At 53.4% G+C, this 21,856-nt stretch overlaps 1 protein-coding gene across 1 annotated transcript; it reads right to left on the bottom strand.

The window, feature by feature from the left end:
• Positions 1 to 91: 91 nt before the first annotated feature.
• Positions 92 to 21,204, bottom strand: SLC13A5 (solute carrier family 13 member 5). The gene is given in 16 exon segments (XM_078147222.1): positions 92 to 208; positions 1,313 to 1,452; positions 4,870 to 5,007; positions 6,797 to 6,871; positions 6,873 to 6,959; positions 7,843 to 7,961; positions 8,102 to 8,202; positions 10,572 to 10,768; positions 10,770 to 10,785; positions 11,386 to 11,508; positions 12,716 to 12,878; positions 13,691 to 13,875; positions 14,334 to 14,470; positions 15,358 to 15,486; positions 19,992 to 20,093; positions 20,638 to 21,204. Coding segments are annotated over 15 exon segments (1,746 nt in total). The 5' UTR covers positions 20,674 to 21,204; the 3' UTR covers positions 92 to 208; positions 1,313 to 1,314.
• Between the last annotated feature and the right edge of the window lie 652 nt (positions 21,205 to 21,856).

Raw genomic sequence — 21,856 nt, forward strand, 5'->3', positions numbered from 1 at the left:
CCCCGGATTGTGGGGCAGTCCCCTCCCAGGGGAGCCAGCATTAGTGCGCACGCGTGTTGGGCAGCTGAGATACACGGAGCAGGCGATGTGATCTCTTCAGCCTGGTAACTTTATTCTTGGCCTTCTACAACAAGCCTGGACAGGGGAAGGCATTTTGGTTTGTTCTCCAGCATACATTGAAGAGCCACTGACCACCCATGGATGATGGCTGAGAAATAGGAAACAGATTTCTTGTGCAAACAGGCCTTGTTTCTTTTATGCCACATGCATTCTGGGGCTCAGGCTCCAGGCCAGCCACCATAGGAGAGCAGGGGACCCACTCTGCCCAAGTGGACCTTTTACTTCCCCTTGAAGTAGGCCTCGATCACCTCCTCTGCCTGCATCCCTAATCCAGCAAGATATTCAGGGGCTGGGGGGCCTCTGGGCCAGAGCAGAAGCTGCTGACCACGTGTGGACCAAGGGAGTGAGTGCTGAGAAGTTGTACTTGTCTTGGGCCAGAAGAGGCAAAGACCTCCACACCTGCCAAAGGACCCTGGCCATCTGCACCATTCCTGAGGGCCAATGACATCTACCTAGGGCTTCGGAGCAGGGCTGAGAGCCCTTCTTTGTCCTGCAACTGGGCTCCAGGTCTGCTGTTTGAGGCTACAGCTCAAGGGCTCCCAGAGCTCAGGAAAGAGAGATGGTTTGTGTGGCTTTGAAAGAGGAGGGTTTCCTGGACCTTCCCTCTAGCAGAGCCAGCTGAGAGTCAGTGAAAGGAGGCTCTCAGTGGCTACTGCCTGGTACTCCCTTGGTAGAGCCATGAGGCCCTGCTCCCTCACTAACCCAAGGGGCAGACCCCAAAATACCCAGGAAATACCCAAACCCAGTGGGGAATGGTTCCAGGCTTCAAGACAGCCTGGGTCTGCACACACAGGCACCAGAGCGCCAGAGCTTCCCTGGTCAGTGGGTTCTGGGGTCTGCTGCAGAGAGAAGCTGCTGGTCACTGGGGGCCCAGGGGATACTCCATCAGCTACTAGGGAAGCCAGAAGGGCCACTCAGAGTGGACACTAGGAAGAGCAGCTGGCCTTCTTCTGTCTCACATGCCTTGCTCAGATACATCACCTCTGTACATCTTTGCCCAGTTGGGGCAAGTACTTCTCAATTCTACCTGCAGACACAGGCTGTTCCGAGAGGCCACGCTGAGGGAGCCACAGAGCCTTGAGCTCCCAGGCCACAGGCTGGGGACACTGACTACTGAGACTCTTGCCATTCTCCCCTCCCCCCACCCCCCTCCCCCTGCCCCTCCCACACCACAGAAGCTGGCCAGCTGAACCTTTAGTTGCTAGTGCTGACTTGTGTGGCATTCGCCCAGCTTGGAAATTCATCCAGGTCAAATAAGAGACGTCCCCAGGTGTTGATGGCTAGAGAGATACCGATCAAGCCAATTATGTTCATCACCAAGCCTGCTTTCACCTGGAACAAAAAAGCCAAGTCAGCAACTGGGCAGTGGCCAGGCTGGGGTGGGGGGGACAGAGCAAAAGCAAAGCCAGACCACCCTCCCAAACACCCCCACCCCGAGCTCCTACCCCTCACTAAACTGCCCTAGGTAGGCTCTGCCTACGCTGAGAACACACTAACACAGCAGCAGAGAAAACCTGTCATTGTGCAACAAAAACCTGAGAGCTGACCAAAATCACAGAGAATCCATAGCAAGCACACCTGCTACTCAAACCTGCTATGGAACTGCTTCCTGGAGGCCCCATTCCACTCACACTCTGTAGCCGTCTGTCCCCACAATCCTTGATCAAATCAGCACAGCCACTGTGCCTGGGTGGGGCATGTCATCCTGGTTCCCTATGAAACTGGCAAGATATCTTGGGGTTTACTGGCTAGATTTCTTTTTTAAGGACCAGGCCTTAAACCTAATCACTCTGGTTCTCACTGATGGGCTAACAATAAGCCCAAACCTACTTTGGTCATTGTTTGAGGTTCTGATGGGCAGAGTGAATATAAATAGCAATTGTTTCTATTTTGACCAGAAACTCTGAGGGTCTTCCCCTCCCTGATTATTTTTTTTGAGTAGGTTAAAGAGGTCATTCTCTGCCTCATTTCTTACCTAGCCTTAATCACTGAATGGGTGTTGCCTCAGACAAACTGAGACCTGGGAAAGACCTTAGCTTAAAAATGCCAAGGTCTCCCACTGCGTGCAGGTCCATCTCCAGTCGTAATCTACATCAAGCCACCGGACCCAGATGGCTCCAGAGGAGAAGGTGAGGCTGGTGACTTGGCACAGCCCTCCCTCACTTAAATCGAACTCGCTTGCACGTCGTGCTCACCCTCCCCATGACGTGGTCCTCTTTCGAGAATGAAGGACAAACCACAACAACAGTTTTCAGGAGCCACGTAACCCCCCCCACTCCCCGCTCCACCCCCTCCCCCAGCCACTGTTCTCCCATTAGAATGCAAAAGCACCGTGAGGACGGGAGTTGCCTGTTTTTTCATACGTGTATACCCAGCACTCAGCACAGTGCTTGGCACATAAAATGCTTTTTCATCCATTTGTTGAGAATCACAGAGTTGAAGTCCAATGACTCCCCGCTGAGTGTTTGGAGACACTGGAGACCAGCATCTGCTGCTGGCTAGACTTCAGCCAGTGTGTGGATCCACTTTTTGGGGTTTGCCATGTTTTTTCCAGCCTCCATTCTTGAAGAATTTGCAATATATAGGTCTACAAACCTTTGGCTTCACTCATTTCTCACTTCCGCATAATGCTTTCCAATGTAGTCTTCATTCTTGTTGCCTATCCAGGGTGGCCTCAGGCCACGTGTGGCCCTCTAGGTCCTCAGGTACAGCCCTTTGACTGATAAAATAATTTGTTCTGTACAACCTGGATTCAGTCAAAAGGCCACATGCAAGGACCCAGAAGGCTGCGTGTGGCCTTGAGGCCACAGGTTCCCCACTCCCAGCCTAGTGCCACCTTTGCATTGCAGTCACTAATTGTCAAAGTCCCCACTGTTAAATCCTCCATGCCAAGTAACTCATCCTAAGCCCTGCAACAGAGGCCCAAGTGTCCATGAGGCAACTCTTCTGGTTACTTTTGCACACTCGCTAAAGCCAACTGTGCTAATGCCTTTCTCTGCTTCTCCAAGGTACTACGTCTTCCACTTCTTCAAGGTGGGTAATCCTTTTGTCCTCAAGAATCTGAAGATGGTCAGGACCCAGTGCTTTGGGGAGCATGGAATCTTGAATTCAGAATGCTGGTCAGACAGGCAGGAGGGCTTCCAAGTCAGGATGGCCTGGGCTCATGTCTTACCTGGGACACTGACTGGCTATGAAACCCTTCGACTCTCAGTGCCTCCAAGCTGTAAGTTTCAGAGAAGCTGGAGTTCTCTCACTGAGGGGTTATCTGTTCTGATGAAATCTTAGGTCTGGACAAAAGGAAAAACAAACAAACCTGCACTCATTGGACACTAGACAAGACCTCGCATTTGGAGCACTAGCATCTCAATGAAGGCTCCCATCTCTGCCCCCTCTGCTCTCATCACAAGGGGCTGCTTCTAACTTTTTGCCATGGAGCAAGCCCTGTGATAGTGAGTCTCTCCACACTGGGCTAGGCTGATCCTTGGAAAAACAGCTCAGTCCCTTTTCTAATGCCCTTAGCTGGGAGAGCCACTAAGAATCCAGGGTCCCTAAAATGCTACCATGGTCATGGCTGGTTTCTAAGGGCTCTGTGGACTCAGAATGATTTGAGGTGGCTGGTCTCCCTGAAGAAAGGCCAGAAAGCAGGGGAGTGGTCAAGTAACCAAGGACTAAAGCTAGTAAGCCTGGGCTGAGAGAAGAAGGGACCACTGAAATCAGACTTGACAGTTTGACAGTACCACTGGGCCAACAGCCAGAAGCTCCCCCTGAGGGCATGTGCTGCTGAGGGAGGGAGAGAGCTTCTCAGGAGCTGGGCCTAGCACAGGCCTCCCAGGTCCCACCTGAAACTTGAGTCTGGAGGCAGGGGGGCTTATCTGGGACAGACTAAAATCGTGCCCAGCTCTACATCCTCAGGGCCTGCTTTGTCCCTGACACAGCTCTAGAACTCTGTTCCAGATGCACCTAACCAGAATCCTTTGTGACTTCTGGAATCCTCTGGGAAAGTCCAGATATTTGCCTGCCCCAAGTCCTGTTGCACCTCTGCCATCTTCATGAACTCTGAGAAATTCCTCAGACCCAAGGGCAGTGGTTCCGAGACTGTACTTCTAGTGCTCAAGAATGCTGGTATTTGCATGATTCCCCTTATTGGTGGAGAGGACGAGGACTTGATATTACAGGCCTGAAGCAGGGTCAGAGTTGGCATGAGAGCTTGGAAGCAGAGAGACCTTCAACCTTCCTACTTCATGAGAAGACATATAGTTCCAGACTTTCTTTGGAGAGGAATCCAGGAGGAAAAAGAACAAACTTGGGAAAGTGGCCCCTCCCACCCCCAACATGTCTCTCTTTATCCTCTTGTCTCCCTAGAGACCTTAAGGAACCCCCCAATTCCACCCCCAGTGAAATTTGGCTCTCTCTCCCTTCCCTTCTCCCTCTCCCCCCCCACCTGCCTTCTTTCTCTCTAATCAAGCCTTTGGGTTTAAACTATATCCCTTCTCTTTTAAGGGACAGGAAGCAGCTTGGATCTAACCTAGATGAGCAATCTCTGGGGAGGCAGATAGATATTTCCAGGTAGCTGGCTTTGTGGCCCCCTTATCCCAATTCTTTTTCAAGCCAGAATCAGTGTTGCTTGGAGTAGAGATCCCTGAGCTATATGTTCACACCTCCCATGCGGGTGGCCACACTCAGCCACCATGGACAGCACCCACACCTTAGCTTATCTCATTATCTTACAATTCAGAACAATTAGATTACCATGTCAGCAACCTTGAGGTGGCCATAAGAGAACACAATGGCATTCGGTGGCGTGGCCACGGGCAGCATGAAGGCAAGAGATGAACTCAGAGTGCAGGGAAGCATGACATACAGGGGGTTGAGGTTAATTTTCTGGGACTGGAAGAAGAATAAAAAAATACATTGTAAATGTTCAGGAAGCAAACACAAATGACCAGATGCTCACAGCACTGGACAATCATTCCCACTTGGCTTGGGCCAGTCTGTTCAGCCTAGAGCCTGAGCTTGATTTCATAAATTGAATCCAATGACCCAACAATTTATATGGGGGGGGGAGCGGGAAGGTTCCAGTGAGACCCCTTGGGGAGAGGGTAGTCTGGTGTGGGGGCTATGACATCATGTCAGGCACTTCAGCAGAGAAATCTCCACTGATCCAGCTGGGCACAAAGTGATGTGAGTGAACAGGTGTGGGTTTAGGGGTTCAGGAGACACAGCCTAAAAGTCCATGTAGGGATGGGGAGTCAATCAAAAGCCTGGAGACTTAATGAAAATCCCCTGTCCTCCATGCAGAAACACAGGGGACAGACTGGTGGGTGGTCCAGCTGCCATTCAGCACCTGTTCTAAGTGTATATCCTTGGATAGCTAGCTGGGATTTCCTGCCCATTCCGTGAGAAGCTTTTCTCTGAACCCGGTTCTCATGGGGTGGTGGCCAAGGCTGGGATTTCTGAATGATACCAGAAAGAGCAGAGGTCCAGGGCCCAGAGCCCCTGACGCACCCTCTTCTCTAGCCTTAGATTTGCCAGGCTAGGAGAGGGCAGACTCAGCCCCAGAAAGCCCCATGTCTAGCGTCTGGGTGAAAGCCAGCTCACTGTGGGAGGGCCTGTGACCACGACAGGGCCACATGACAGAGTGCCCTAGAGAGAGTGTTGGGGAGGCATCCAGGCCTCTGTTGTGGGGCTCCCCAGGGAGACATGGTGCCATTCGTGGCCACAACAGGAGAAGCGAGCCCATCGTAGCCATCCATTAGGTTGGCTTCCTAACACTTAGCTGGGCTGTATACTTTGCTACTTGGAAGGCTCTCATCTTTTTAATGCGAGAGGGGGAAAACTTCACTTTGCTTTGCTTTTGGGATGGTTTAACTACATCTTGGCTCTACTGTTTGGAGAGGATCCCCTCCTTTCAGACCCGAAGCCCAAGACCCCCATGACCCTGTCTCTACAAAACCCCTGCCAGGCCCAGGACCAGGCGCCAATGGTTTAACATTGAGGAATAGTACAAGCCCATATAAGAGCAGAATGAGGAGGTGGAGGAGGAAAGAGGCCAGTGGAGGACTGTTAAAGATTGGATTCCAGGGAAGGGTGGCTGGTCCCAGGCTTTGACTGGTGTTCACCAGCCACTTCAGTGATTAGGTCTCCACAGAACAGTGTGTGCCTGGGGGACTGAGGACTGGCTGGCCTCACTCAGAAGAGGCCCTGGCTATGCTAAATGGCCTCACTGGCCAAATGGCCTTCCTTTCTGCTCCAAAGCTAGGTAGGACTTGATATTCACTTTGGTCAGAGTTTAAAATGGGGGAAGAAGGCTGTTTCAAGAAATCCTGATGTCTCCAAAGAGACATTGGGACTGGGATGGAACCTCCCTTCCCTATCTTTATCTAATTCCACAAGAGCCTAAGCTTCTAGAGCACAGGGCCTGCCCTCAGCGACAAGCCCTGGCTAAGCTCCTACTGTGCACAAAGCCCCTTGCAGGAAGGTGGAGGGGAAAATGAGATGCTGAACCCTAAGCACAGCTAGCCATCCTGGGATCAGGATCAGCCACCCAAGGTACTGAAAAGCTCAGAGGAGGGGGCTGGGTGGGGTGAGAGGAGGGAGGAAGGTGGGAGAGGGGGAGTGCTCTGGCCCCACAGGAAGGACATGGTCAACATTCGCTGGCGAGGCTGAGTCCACTCACCATGGAGGCAAAGATGGGCAAGAAGAGGGTCGCGGTGGCGATGTTGCTGGTGTACTCGGTGATGCAGGCAACCAAAGATTGTGAGGCACAGGACCAGGACTGGTGGGGAGAAGTTCTTCAGAGGCTCCATCTGCTGCCCCATCCACTCGGACAACCCTGAGACCTACAAGCATAAAAACAGGCCTTGCAAAGTCTGGGCATCCCTGGATGTCTGACCAAGCAAAGGCCTCCACTGGCCAGCCCCTCACCCTCCCCACATGTTGACACATGTTTCCCTCACAAGAATCCCTTCCAATGTTTGGTGCCCATTTTACAGATGGGGTAACTGGTGCTCAGAGATGTGCCTTGCCCAAGAGCACACACTGGGCAGTGGCATGGCTGCCTTGTTCTAGAGTGCCTGTAAGTAAGCCCCAGCTGGCTGACAATCCCAACCCCTTGGTGGACTGACTAGATGCCCCCTGGAGAGCCAGGAGAACTGTCTGTCTCCTCAGACTCCCTGGTGCCAGGGAGGGAAACTCTGGACAAGTCCCCTCAGACTCCTGCTGCCCTGGAAGAGGGGTTTCTAGACAGGCTCGGAATGTGGGCTACTTGTGCCTGGTACTCCAACCCCAGAATGACATCTCACTGGGGAGACAGAAAGCCCTGGTCATTTTTCCCATCTTGCCTCCTGCTCCATCTGGCCCTTCTGGTTCCCTACTGCATACAGGTCCCTTTCTCCATGTAGGACAAGAGGGAGTCCATGTGGGGAAGGGGATGCATATCTGTCTGTCCCCATCTGCTCATCAGGGAAGAAAAGTGTGGGGCCGTAGTGGGTTTAATTTTCCAACATCCTCCCTCCCAACTCTTGCCAAGCTAAAGACTATAGGCCTGGGTCCAAGCAGAGAGAAATCTCCCCTCTATCCTTCCCACCTCATATGAGCTACTGCTGAGTGCCAGCTTAGGGGGGCAGATGAGGAGGGAAAGACTGCCCTGTAAGGTCTCCCTTATTGGTGCCAGGTCCCAAGTACAATCCTCCCTACACAGCCACAGGAAGGACCCACAGTTACCTCACAACCTTTAGCCAAGGCAAAGCCACCCCCTAGGAGCAGCAGAATGCCCCAGGGAACTTTCTCCTGGGCCACCTTCCAGGTCAGCAGGGGTGGTGGGTAGAATGGAGCTTTCCATTCTGAAATAAAAGACCCCAACCAGTGTGTTAGACACGGGGTAGGTAGGTGCCCTCTCTGCCACACCCCCCCTCAATGGTCATGGACCAGAGTCCCCTCAGTTTAGGTCATTTGCTCCCCTGCCCCACTCTGGGGGCTTCACCTTCTTCAGTCTGGCTTCGGAAATTGAACTTGAGCTTCTGGGAAGGAAGGACGAACATCAGGATGGCCACAAACACCGCCACAGTGCCATCTGACACATACCTGAAGAGCATATGAGCCAACAGTGGGTGATTCTGGCCAAGAGGATCCAGAATGAGCTAGATCAAGGATGGAGCTGGGGGAGTGCAGACCTCCTGGCTGGCTCACCAAATCTGACCCTTCTCTGCCCACCCCAGCTCATAGGGAGCTTTCCCTCCTGGAACTAGTAGCTGGCCACTCATCAGCTCAGTGAATCCAATGCCAGGGGCCCTGTGGTCTAGCCCTATGGGTGAGGGTTCATGCTGGAACACTGCCCACCTTGTGGTGGATTAAGCTGCTATGCCTCTCGTTGGTCTAGATGCCCAGATCTGGGTGCCATTCCTGGCCTTGGGTACAAGTCCACATGTGCCTCCCTTTAAAGGTTCACACCCTTTGCTAATCATCACAACTCCTTCCCAGACACTCAAGCCCAGTTCACTCATCTACAGTGTCCTCAGTAAAACCCTCAACAATTCCCCGGACTCCTCTCACTGGAACTGAAGCCTCCTGCTACCCCCAAGATACCAAACTCACTGTCATCATCTCTCATCCTACAGGTTACTGTCCCAGCTTCCTCTTCTGTCCCAAGCTCACAAGTCTCCCTTTGTAGCCTATCCCTCCTTCTCTCCCTCCCTTTAAATGGTCATTTGCTAACTCTTTGCCAAGCAGGCCCAACTCAGCCAGCTCACCCCCAAGACCTCAGAATGATGCCACATCCCTGCTCTGACTTGGGACAAGCGTTACTATTAAGAACCACAAAATACTGAGGCTCTTGCCTACACAAGTAAAATACAGGTTGGTCTCTCTCCTCTAAGTTAAAGAGACTCAATGTTCCTCAGTGATGGAAGAAGGACTTTCATCCAAGAACAGAGAGGCTCTGAAGAGGCTGAGGAGGATCCTGATGTGTGTCACGGAGTTGGCAAGTGGAAGCATTTGGAGCTAACCCTAGATGGGAAGTTCCTCCCAAATGAGAGGGAGCTGGTTGGGGGGGGGGGTTCTCACAGATTCTGCAAGCAGACTGAGCATCCACAAGTGGCCAGAGAAGGGAGACACCAGTGACTCCTCCCTGTTATCCAACAACAGAGGCAGGTTGCCTACCTGCCTCCCCAAGACATGGACTTCCCAAGACTCACCCAACCAGAGGACATAGGAATGAATGTAGAAAGTACTGCTGAGGATGAGAGGGCCTTGAAGATGTGAGAAGCTCAGGTGGGGAGCTTAACAAAGTAGGAGGAGGGCTTCAGAAGAGATGAAAGGATTTGGAAAGGGAACGAATGAGGTGACAATGGTGTCCAAGAATGGGAACCAAAGCTCCAACAATTATGGGCTTTAGGCCAGGGATGGAGCTCCTTGTCCTCATTCTAAACCCTGCCATTGGGTATCTTCAATGACTCTGTCCTAAGCCACCTTCGTACCTCTCTGCACTTTCTCCCTTGGCCAGGCTCCCATACCTGCACCTCCATCCCTGACGTCTCTTCTGTAGTCTAACTGCCTACAGATTGTCTCTCCCAGCAACTCAAGCTAATTTTCTTTTCATTTCCTTCTCCTGCTAACTCTGTGGCTTCTGCTATGGCCCCACTGCTCACCTGTCCAGGCCCTTGGGGGAAACATGGTACCTTCATCTCTCTGACAGGAGGTGGGGTCTTTGAGGCTTCTCTTTGCCCACTTCCTATTAAGATGACATTCACATCTTCCTTCCCTCTCCTCCTATGGCCAGTCCCTATCATGCAGGCCCTCACTACCACCCACCCCCTAGACTGCTACACAACCCTCCCTACAGGTCTTCCCACTTCAGTCATGTCTGGTCCAAGCTGCCATTCACACCATTGCTAAAACAACCTTCCTTCCTCATGTCACTCCTGGGCTCAAAAACCCCCAGTAACTCCCTACAGCCTACAATCAAGGTCAGCCTTCTTTGTTCAAGGCATCCAAGACTTTCTGGTCTCTTGCGCTGTCCAACCTTCCCAGACTTATCGAATATTTCCCCCTTCACTGGGACCACATGGGCTATCTCCTTTGCCTCGAGACCTTATAGAATGATCCTACTTCTGGACTGTCCCTGGTATTCCTTTCCTCCCCACTCTGGTCAGGCCTTCAGGAGTCCTCTCCCATCATCCCATTCCTTTGAAAATTAGGAGTTCTCTGCCTGAAGAGGAGACTTAGGAAAAAGCCTGGTTAGGTCTCCCTCTTCATGAGTGCTGGGTAGATGGTGGCCAGGTCCCCTGAGTCATCTCTGAGTTCCAGGGGCTTCTGGGGATCCCGGCAGTCCCCCTGCTTTGGTCCTTCCAGGACAGTTGCTCAGAGCAAGGTGAGCCCCCTCATGGAGAAGAGCTGAAGGGGCAAGCGGGAGCACAGGCTAAGGGCCACTCTAGAGGAGAGACCCAGCCCCTTACTTCTTATTCTCCTTCCAGTAAAGTGATTGCCAGCCAGGAATGAAGCCAGGATCCCGAAAAAACCACAGAATAATCAGGAGCAGGAAGTTGGTGAGCACGCTGATCTCTGCATAGGAGAGGGGGCCCAGCTTCCGATATTCCTCTTTCAACATCAGGTATGCTGCCTTCTCCTTCTCGGTCTTCTCCATACCAATGCCCCAAGTTTCTTTTAAAACTTTGGAACCAAAACATGAGTCAAGGCCAGCATGAATGCTCAGAACCATGACCAGCAGAGAGCCTGGGGAGCAGGTAGTCTGAGGCTGGCATGGCTGGCCTTCAGGAAGCATGCCCCTCACCCACCATGATACATGTCCTTTATCACCCTGGGGGCCATTTGTCCCATTTCCTGCCCCACATATATAGCTACTTGAGGACAGACACTGGGGAACAGAGCTGCTTCCCCCTTCCCATGTGCTGCCTGCCTTCCACAAAGACTTGCAATCCAGCAATGTCAACAGTTAGATCAGAGATGTCCCCTGTAACATGGGTTCCTGATGACCTCAGAGCCCCCTCCTTCCTAAAGGACAGAACTGCCTTCTGCTGGGGGCTTGCAGGAAGTGGGAGGAAGACAGCTGCCCAGGAGTGAAAGGGGTCCTGGGCCCTGAGGCTACAGTGACACCAGGATGGTCCTGAGGAAACTCCCCACCACAAATCTCAGAAGGATTGTAGGAGCTGTAGCATCTCCCTCCTCCCTCCTGCCCTCCCTTCATTTATTACAGGTGTTTCTGGGCAGTGTCCGCACTTTCCACTCCCCATGGGGCAGCCCCCCACTTACTTGGTGCCCAGGAACACACACTGGAGCCAGACCCAGGAAACGATGAGCATCACAATCACATTGGGGAAGGCAAAGGCAAACCAGGAAGCAAAATTGACAATATCTTTGCCTTCAGGGAACAACCTGGAGAAGGAAGAGAAGAAGAGGGAAGGAGAAGGAGGGGGAGGAGGAAGTTCAGTCTTAGAGCAATGAGGCTGGGGGTGGGGTGGTTTTTTTTAAATTCTGAATTTAATCCTTCCCACCTCAAAAAAAGAAAGGAGCATTTCCATACGCACAGCTGAACCCATAGAGAGGATTCTCTAGAAAAGAGTGAATCTCCCTTCTATAGCACTTACTTAAAACAAAAAGCATGCAATAAATTATTTTTGTTACTTTCAAAGTTATGCTGTTTGTGCTTCCTTCTGACTTTCTCATCTCTGGATGTCTAGAAATGTGTCAATGATCCTATTTGTTCCCATAACTATTGCTAAACCCTCCTCTCTCTCCTTCCCAATCTCCCCTCCTCTGAGTTAAAAATCAGGAGAGTGGGGGGGGGATTATAACGATCAATTCATTGAACCAGTCCATCCTTTAGACAATTCTCTAAGATGAAGAGTTACAGGCCACTTGCCACATCAGGGGAGAGAATTCCCACACTGGAAGTTCCCCACATTGATGAACTCCCAGGTCTGGATCAGAAAAAGTCATCTTCATTGATTCCACCCAGTACTTTAAATAGTCTGTCAAAATCTGGACCCTGCATCATCCAACCTCTTAGCTGTGTCTCCTAGGCTTTTTGTCATCTAAAAACTTGAATGAGAATTTCATGTCTACCATTATAGAGTCTACTGCCTCTTTCAGGAAGTGGGTGGGTGTTTTGGGGTTTTTTAATTTTGTTTTCATCAGTCCTTGTGAATCATGGTCAGGTACAAAATTGCACATGTATAACCATGTTATGTTATGTTATGTTGTTTAAACATGTAATTGTAGGAGGGGGAATAATTTTTTTTTAAATGAGAGACTTTTAACTGGCCACCTGAAAATTCTCATACTATTTTTCCCAGTGCATTAGTTAATCCAGGAGCCCAGCACTATTTTGGTGTAAAAGACATGGCATTAAAATGTTAGAATCTCTGGTGCCAATCTGGGCATAGTCTGGGCAGGAAGCATCAGGAAAATGTGTCTAGGGTAACTTTCCCTTCCTGGAGCTGCTCAAGAGGGGAGGAGGAAGGTGACTAGCTGTCCCAATGCCTCTCAATCCTTCCCCTTATGCCCAAGGTCCACCCTTGTCTTGCAACTTGGACAGAGTTGATGTGGACTCCAAAGAGCCCAGGAGAAGCACATGACTTACGTGTTGAGCTGCCCTGATAGCACAACATTGGGTCCGGTGCCAGTCAGAGTCCCTGTGCCTCCAATGCTTGCTGCATAGCACACACACAGTGTCAATACCTTGCACATATTTTTATCTTTTTCTCTTGCCTCCCTGCTCTTGACCTGGGGAACCGCACTTTTCACTGGAAAGGAAACAGAAGTAATTACCTTGGGTACCAGCCTTGCCAAACCTTCCCAAGGCTCCAAGCCTGCTCACAGACTCCAGGGAGTGGCCAGAAAGCTCCACAAAGTGTGCCCATTTCCCTCGGACAGCTGCAGGTCTCCAGGCTTCTGGCCACGTCATCCATCACCTAGAGCTGTAACTTTCCCATCCACCAAACCTGATGGGGGCTCAGACACGGGAAGGAAGCATTTATCCTTTAAGGAATAGTATCAGTGCCAAGACCCCTATGATTCAAGCAGCCCAGGGGACAGAGGAAGGAAGAGAGATCTGCACCTGAGGCCAAGGCTGCCAGTCCAAGGCAGGAAGAGAGCTCACAGCCTGAAGGCAGAGAAAAGGTGGTCTCAGAGAGGGTGTTGGTTTGGAAAGGAGAGACTTCGAAGCCCCTTCTTGCTGCTGGATGGAGCTCTAGGGGAAAATGGCATCTACCATGGGAGTCACATGCCCAATGAGAAGGCTAGGTCCAGTCTCTCACTTAGAACAACAGGTGGCAAGGCTGGCTTGACTCAGTGGGAGAATCAGCCTCCTCCACCCCCAACCATTGTTCCTGCTAGCTTATTCAAAGAAATGATTGGCCCTGTTCAGAATCTGCCCCTTGATGAGGTAGGTCAGAGAGGAGGAAAGCCTGCAGGGAAGCTGTTCTCCTTTTTCTCTCAGATGGGAGGAGCAGGATTAGGGTCACAAGGTAGAAGGGAGTGAGTGGCCAAACCCTCCATAGGCATCCCGTGGGTCCATCCTAGAAATAATCCTTGGTCCTGCACACCAGGAGCTCACCTTGGAGCTCTTGCTCATCCTTGTCCAAGAGCTCTATACTGGATGGGTAAAATGTGTTGTCCTTGCCCGTCAGCTTCAGCTGGTCCAGCACGGCCTCAACGATGGGCACAATCATCGCTGTTGTGGCTGTGTTACTGATCCACATAGACAGGAAGGCCGTGATACACATGAAACCCAGCATTAGGCTGCAGGGAGGATTCAGGGCAGGAGTCAGTGTCCTGCCTGCCATGGGCATCTGAAGGTGGGCTCTACCTCTTAGTGTGGGCACTGGAGAGAGGGAGCTTTCCTCCTAGGGTGGGCACCCAAGGAAAGGCTCCATCCTCCCTGACTGACCATCCTCATCCTCATCCCTTTCCCCACTGACCTCCCTGCCAGCTTTCCCAACGTTCTTCCCCACCCCCACCCCAGCTCCTGGTTGCCAGGTTTAGTTGGAGAGCCCTGGTTCAGGGTGAGCTGCCCCCATGTTTTACTTGCTGTTCTGCCACTTCCTCCTTGTGGGGCCTTGGGCCCATCCCTGCCCCTTTTGTGGGCCTCGGTCTCCTTCTTGTCAGCTCTCTGCTCCCACGTGTCTACCTGTGCTAAGTCACGAGCTTCTCATGGTCACACTCAGAGACAACAGGGAAGAGAAGATCGGGACACATACAAGCCAGGTGAGATGCCAATCAGGAGAAGGGTGCGCAGGGCAATCCTTTTGTGTACATTCCAATGCTCCACAGCCACAGCCACAATCAGGCCCCCCAGGAAGAGAACTGTAGTGTCCTTCATGTACTGGATACAAACCTGAGGGATGAGTAGAAGCAACCTTCAGTGTGTCTGCCTGCCCGTGTGGGGGGGTCTGACTTCCAGTCTGTGTCTGTCTGTCTGTCTATGGATCAATCTGCCTGTCTCTGTCTGTCTGTCTAAATCTGCCTGTCTGCCTATGTATATGGGTCTGACCTCCAGTCTGTGTCTGTCTGTCTGTCTGTCAATGGATCAATCTGCCTGTCTGTGTCTGTCTGTCTAAATCTGCCTGTTTACCTGTCTGTGTGTATGGGTCTGACTTCCAGTCTGTGTCTGTGTCTGTCTGTTTGTCTAAATCTGCCTGTCTGTGGCTATTTCCATCTGTCTGCTCTATTTTTATGCCTCTGTATGGGTCTATCTTTCTGACTGTGTCTGCCTGTCTGTGTCTGTCTTCTTTCCTGTCTGCCTATCTGTATCTGTCTGCCTGTCTGTGTCTGCCTGCCTGCCTGTCTGTCACTCTTACACCTTGCCCAGGTTCAGGGATGACACCTGCCAGGGGAGTGTCAAGTCTACACAAAAGCTCTGGAATTCAAGTGTGAAGGCCTGACTTTGCCATCTGAGTGACCTTGGATAAGTCCTTCTGCCACTCAGAGCCTCAGTTTACTCATCTAGAAGGTGGGAATGATGAGTGTGGGCATCCCCATTTCTGAGTACCCAGTAAGAGATGCATGAGTTCCAAAAATTGAACTCTGGTAGGAAGACACAGGAAGCCCCCCTACCCCCATGGGAGCTAGTGGAGAAGAAGGCATGGCATGGCAGGCTGGATGGGAATAAGCCCGAATGGGAAAGATCCCCCTGCCCAGAACAGGACACTGAGGCAGCAGTGGACTGGGTGAGGAGTGTCAGCAAGGGCCCCAAAAAGCCAAAGCCCCTCCAGTTTGACTTACCTGCTGGGAGTTGAGGACTTTGAGCAAAGGGAACAGCAAGGCAGGGAGGAGGGATGTCACGGCCAGGGGGATGACCTCTGTGCACCAGTACACAGCCACGAGGAGGATGACGTAGGCACAATCAGCCTGCTGCAACACAAGCCACAGTGGGGTCAGGTGGCAGCTGGCCCAAAAGGAGGTCTGCCCTCCAGAACAAAAGCTGACGCTGGGAGAAGCCGCAGGATGCCCAAACGAGCATCTCTACAGCTCCCCCAGCAACGAAGGGCCCAGACTGGCAAGAGTGAGCGCTTCCTGCACACAGTGACCCTGACTCTCCCTCCACTCCCCTCTTCTGCAGGGCCCCCAGGGGAAGGAAGGGGAAAGGAAAAGCTGCCTGCGGGCACCTTCCAAATCGGGTGTCTAGGCAAGAAAGCCAACCACCGAGAACAGAAGCAAAGTGAAGAAATCCAGGACAGCGGTAACAGCAGCCCGTGTTTCTATGGCAAGCACAGTGCGGTTTGCAAAGCGCTCTAGAAAGATCTCATTTGATCCTCACAACCCCCTGGGAATTGGCATTATCTCCACTCTGTGAATGAGGGAAGTGAAGCAGGCTGAGGTGGACCGACTTGCCCAGAGTCACACAGCTAGCAAGTGTCTGAGGCAGGATTCAAACTCAGGTCTTCCTGACTCCGACTTCGGTGCTTTCTCTACTGAGGCACCCCCTAGTGGCACGCAAGAAAGAGTGTGCACAAGTGGCACATAGGAAGAGTGAAATAGTGCCCCAAGACTGAAAGGGCGCTCATGAAGAGTCACTCAGCTAATTAAATGAGGCATCTTCCCTTCCTCAGAGTCTAGAGACCTCCCTGACCATTACCTTCTCACTTCTAGACAGAGGGTTGAGGTTAGCCAGTGCCCCCTAAATTTACTGCTCAGGTCCCTGAAGTCAGAATGACTGATGCAGTGGCCCTTCTACACAGAGCCCCACCTGGCCACAAACCCCACTCCCAGCTGGGCATGACAGCCCCAAACCCTCCTGCATCTACAGAATCCCGGGATCCCAGAACAGGACAGGAGTCTAAAAATCATGCCCTACCCCAACATCCTTGACAAGTGGTCATCCAGCCTCTTTTGAAGAATGGGAAGCAGCCCCTCCCATGGTGGGAGGTCTGGTTGACAGTTACTCCGGGATATGAAAAGGGCAACATGCCTTGGAGAGGTAGCTGCTGCTGCTGAGCCCAAGGCAACTCATGTCAGCAGCTGGGGCTCTACCTCGAATGGTTGGAGGCAGGGTCGGGTTGCAGCTTCATATCCCCGGAGCCCCACTCTTCCCGTGTCCAAAGAGCAGAGCCTCCCTTTGCCTCTCCCCCTCCCTCTACAGTGACAACCTCTTACAGTCAGGAATGTATCACCTCCTGGGAGCCCTGTTCCTAGTCTCCTTCCTAATCTAATCCAAGCCTTTCCTGAGTCCCCAGTCTTCAAATGCTCTTGTATTAATTTATCTGGAGAGACAATGGTTTAGTGAAGTGAATGCTGCCCCCTCAGATCCAGGAAGACTGTATCTGGCAGAATGAGTCTGTGACTCAGGGCACATTGCTGGCCATCACGGAAGACAATGAAGTGGGAGAACGAATGCCAGCCTTCCCTGGCAGAGGCAGGAATGGAAGACAGGCCTGGCCCCTCTGCCCTGTGAGGCCATGTTGTCCCCTCCCTGCCCCAGCCCACCAGAGCCTAAGATGCCGGAGGGCAGAGGCTGGTTGGCACCTTGTTTCTGTGACCCAATACCTGGCCCGCTGGTGCTTTGGAAAGCTTATGGACAGGACTGAGTGGAGCCAGCTGGGCCCAGTTCCAGCTGTGCCCCAAACAAAAGCCAGGCTGTGCAACAGCAGCACGGAGCTCTACTGCCTTTGAAGACTGAGGGACACACAGACGGGGTGGGGGGACACAGCAGCCACAGACCATAGCACAGTGCCACTGGGGACACCAGGAGAATGGGGATGGGGCAGAAGATGGAAATGTAGGCAGTCCCAACACAGAGCCAATGGAAGGGAGCACAGGTGCCCAGCCCAAGCTTCGAAGAAACCCAAAAGGCAGGCAAGCAAGTGGCTCTGGGGATTCTGGGTGGCCAAGGAGACACAGCTGGGCAGACCCCCATCTGTGTGGCATCATGGGCCCTGAAAGGAGGCCCTGCTCACCCCCAGGTGGGGGGTGGGCAATGGGGAAATATCCAGATGAAGAGGCCGGGAGGAGCAAAAGACTCCAAATCATGTTATTCTGGACAATTCACACAGCCTTTCTGAAGCACTCACTATCAGAAAGATACACAGAGACTAAGCTGAGCCAGCTCCTGACCTCCAAGAGCTCCTGTTTGGGGTTCAGCACGGCCCCAGATCGAATCAGCTCACTTGGGCCCCCTTTTGTCTCCTCTCTGACTGGGGGTATCTCCTTGGGCAGGCCCTCTCTCCTCTTCTTGAGGTTTGAGCAGGGAAAGGGAGGGACCCTATGGTTCCAGAGCTTCCCCTCCCAGTTAGAGGGGACATACACACCACCCTGGTGGAGGAGACTGGGTGCCAGTCACTTACCACTAGCCGCACAAGTCTCACCACTACAGGGGACCGGATTAACATTAGTAAGAATTCTCTAGAGCCGCCCGGGCCCCCCCCCCCCGCTACTGCTGGGGTGGGGCTAGGTCCCCCTTTCCTTATGGCTCTCCGCATTCAGTTAGAAAATATGAGCTGGTGACCAGAGGCTGGACACCTGGCCCTGACTGGCCACTTGCCACACGTGCCCCTTGGTCACCAAGAGGACTCTCAAGCTAGAGAGACCCTTGGGGCAAAGCTGGGGGCGGGATGAGCCCCAACGCAGAGATCCATTGGCTTGACTTTCCCTGGCCTCAAGCATGTAAATAGCCAGGTTACAGCACAGGTGCAGAACTCCAGAGGTTTGGGGTTAGCCCGCGCCCCTGGGCTCCTCGGCGTGCCAGGACAGCACCTGGACCCCACTGAGGGAGTAGGGACGAGGAGCTGTGGTTGCGAACTGCTGCGGAGAGGGGGAGCAGGGAGGGGCATCTCCGGGAGGCAGAGGCAGGAGCTCGAGGGAGACCCTGCAGGATCCCCAGGATTGGACAGCTCCGGGGGCTTAGCCAAGTTCTGAAGGCTGCGCTCAAACTGCAGAGGGCTCCTCCCCTTCCCGGGGACCACCGCCAGGGGCCGTAAGAGAGCTCTAGGTGCAGGAGCCTCCCGTGAGGTAGAGGGAGGAGTGCTCCGGGGCACATCCTCCAGGGAGATGCGGCTCCCGAGGAAGAAGTCCTGCGGCTAAAGGTGGCTTGGACCAGACAGCGAGGCTCCGAGATCAGCAGCACAGAGAAGCCCAAGGTTGCCCAAGGGTAAGAGTGAGCAAGAGGGAGAGAGAGAAGAGTGGGGGGAAGAGAAGCCTGGGAGAGAGACAGAGGCAGAGACAGAGGGAGAGAGGGGAGAGGAGATAGAGAAAGAGACAAACAGACACACAGAGACAGAGACGGAAAAAGAGAGAGAGAGCAGAGCGAAACAGAAAAAGAGGGGAGAGAAAGTGAAGAGGGTGAGGCAGACGAGAGAAAGAAAGAGAAAGACAGATGGGGAGAAAGATATAGAGACAAAGACTGATATAGAGAGGGAGGGAGGGAAGAGAAAGACAGAGAGGAGAGAGATAAAGAGACAAAAGCAGACAGAGAGGGAGAAGGGACAGAGGAGAGACAGATTAGAAAAAGGGAAAGAAGAGGACAGAAAGCAGACCGAAAGGGAGGGGAGAAGGGAAGAGAAAGAGAAAAAAATAGAGAGGGAGCAAAAGACAAAAAAGAGGGGGGAAAGCAGAGACCGGGTGGGGGAGAGAAAGCGGAGAAGGGGAGGGAGAGAGAGAAAGAGATAGAAACAGATTTGGACGGGAGAGGGAGAGAGAGAAGCGAAGGAGAGAGGGGAGAGGGACAGAGTAAGGGACAAAAGCAGACGGAGGGAGAGACTGAGAGGAGAGACATACAGAGAGATGGGGAGAGAGGGGGAGAGGGAAAGGGAAAGGTGAGAGGGGAAAAGCACCAGGGAGCCCAGAGGTGCGGAGGCAAGCCACCACCTAGCCCAGAATCCCCAGTATCTGAGGCATCCCCCAAAAGGGAGGGAGCACCAATCAACCTCGGTCTGCAGACCGCTCGCCACCTCTGCGAGCAGGACGAATCTCTTCGTGTTTAATCATTATCCTGATCCCGAGCCTCGAAGCCGTTGCTCCCGGCTTTCGCCCAAGGCTCCTAGCGGGCACTGTTGTCATTTTAAAAGGATCATCGCTGCCTTGCTCCCCTGTGCCTGTCCGCTCCGCGCCGCCAGCTCCAAATGGCCCCAGGGTTCGTTTGCCAGGCTCTCTTTCCTGTTCCGGGCCCTGTCCCCAGGCCCTAGTCCAGTGTCTGCCCGTCCACGGAGTCTGGTGTCTGCCTCTATCCCTACCCCCGGTTCAAACCGCGGCACGATCCACGTCAGTCAGCCAAAATTATGCAGCTCCTCCTGTGCGCTAACGGCCCCGGCTTCTCGCCCAGCCTCTAGTCCCGGTCAGGGTCCCAGCCCCAAGCGCGGTGCTCTCCCAGCCCAGAGCTCAAGCGCAAGCCCAGCCCCGGTCCCCCGCCTTCGGCCCAGCCTCACCTTGGACTTGGAGACCACCATGACGGGCAGCAGGAGCAAAGGGGTCAAAAACAGGATCAAGAAAGTCTTAAACTTTCTCACGCAGCTCACGATCGAAGGCATCTTCCGTTGAGGGAGAGAGAGAGAGATCTAGGAGGGTAGAGAAGGCTGCGGGCGCTGCCGCCTTAAGTAGAGCCTGCTGGGGGCCCCGGGGCCCTGGCGGGCGTGGGGGGGGGGGGAGAAGCTCCCTCCCTCCCAGCTCCGGCCGGGTCCTGCCCCTCTCCCCCCCCCACCCTTGGTTCCTCCCTCCCCGCCCCCCCACCTGGTCCGCGCCGGGAGTCGGAATGGGGGAGGGGCTCCTTCCTCTGCCCTGGGTGGCTTAGGCCACCCCTCCCCTTCCCCCAGGCAATGGAGCAGCGTCCCGAGGGAGCGGACCCCATTACACCATCTCGCCCCCAGAGGGAGGCCCGGCCCGAGCGACCCGCCTCTGAGCTCAGCTCCCACCCCCACCCCCAGGGGAGGCAGGAAGGGAGAGAAGACCGAGGAGGGGGGCCGGGAGGTGCCACGCAGCAGAATCCAACTTTCTGCCCGGAATTCCCGCGCTGTCCCACAGAAGCAGTAACGGACGCTAACGCTCCCCTCCCCCAGCCCGTCCCAACACTCTCACCCACAATCTCAAGATGTTCTTTCCGGCTGCCCCCATCCTCCCGTGTTCGGGTGCAGACTCCTGGTCCCCGCCTGAGAAATCTTCCTTATATTCCCGGTCCCTGCCTCTCCTTCCCAGAGCTGGACGAAAAACCAATCTGCTAGCCCTGACAAGTGGTCATGAAGCCTCGGACCAGGAAGGGGAACTCACTAACTGTCCGTGCAGCCTAGGGCTCCACACCGTCCTCTTCCCCTGACCGCCGAACTCTGACCCTGTTTCTGCCCCACGCTAATTCCTGCGCCCTGTTCCTTTTCTCCGACTGCCCCGAATGGACGCCAGCTTCTGCCTCTAGTTCCTTGCCCTCCGGCTTTCCCTTGGCCTTCAGCGTGCTGCCCTTGCCTTCCCATGGCTCCCTGCCTCTGGCCCTTTTCTCTCTTGCGCCCTGTGCCTCCGCCCCAGTGGACTTCTCCTTGTTCCTTGCCGGATCCCTTGCGCTTCTTCCTTTCTTCCTTCACGGAGCCGCAGGCGGGCTGGGACCTCCCTGTCCACGCCAGCCCCAAGCCCTGATGAGCTCTGTCAGCTCTTCTCGCTGACGCCCTCTGCTGGACGTGAACTTCTCTACACACATACGTGAGGGAGACCTAGATAGCATCCTGTACTAGGAAGGTGACAGTCTCTCTGTCCTCTGTGCTACCCCCAGCCCACTTGAAGTTTGGGGCTCAGTTCTGGAATTCTCTGCTTAGCAGGAACACAGATGAATTGGAAAGTGTGCAGGGCCTAGAGTCGGATGAGAATCTGCTGGAAGCAGCAGGAGCATCTGGAACTTACAGAAGACTCGTAAGACATGAGAGGTGTCTTCGTGTAACTGAAAAAGTCAGAGGGATCCACTTGCTCTGTTTGGCCCTAGAAAGAGCAAGAAGTGGAAGTGCTGAGAGGCGGCTTGAGGCTGGAGGTGAGGAAGAACTTCCCAACTGTGGAGCTCCCTAAAGGCTGCTAGCTGCTGCTGCTGCTTGTCCTTCGTTCTCAAAGAGGACTATGTCAGGAAGTTGCTGCCGTAACATGCAATAGAATTGGATTTAAGTGAGGAAGAGCTGGGCAAAGTCACTAGCCTTGCTTTCTCCTCTGGAGCCATCTGGGTTCAGTGGCCAGAGATTAGGACAACTGGAGATGGCCCAGGATGCAGTGGGGATCCTTGACCTTTTCAAGCTAAAATTCATTAACAGGTCTCAGTTTGACTGAG

This window comes from Phascolarctos cinereus, unplaced genomic scaffold (genome assembly GCF_003287225.1).
Source record: "Phascolarctos cinereus isolate Bilbo 61053 unplaced genomic scaffold, phaCin_HiC Scaffold_7;HRSCAF=346, whole genome shotgun sequence".
NCBI classification, from domain to species: domain Eukaryota; kingdom Metazoa; phylum Chordata; class Mammalia; order Diprotodontia; family Phascolarctidae; genus Phascolarctos; species Phascolarctos cinereus.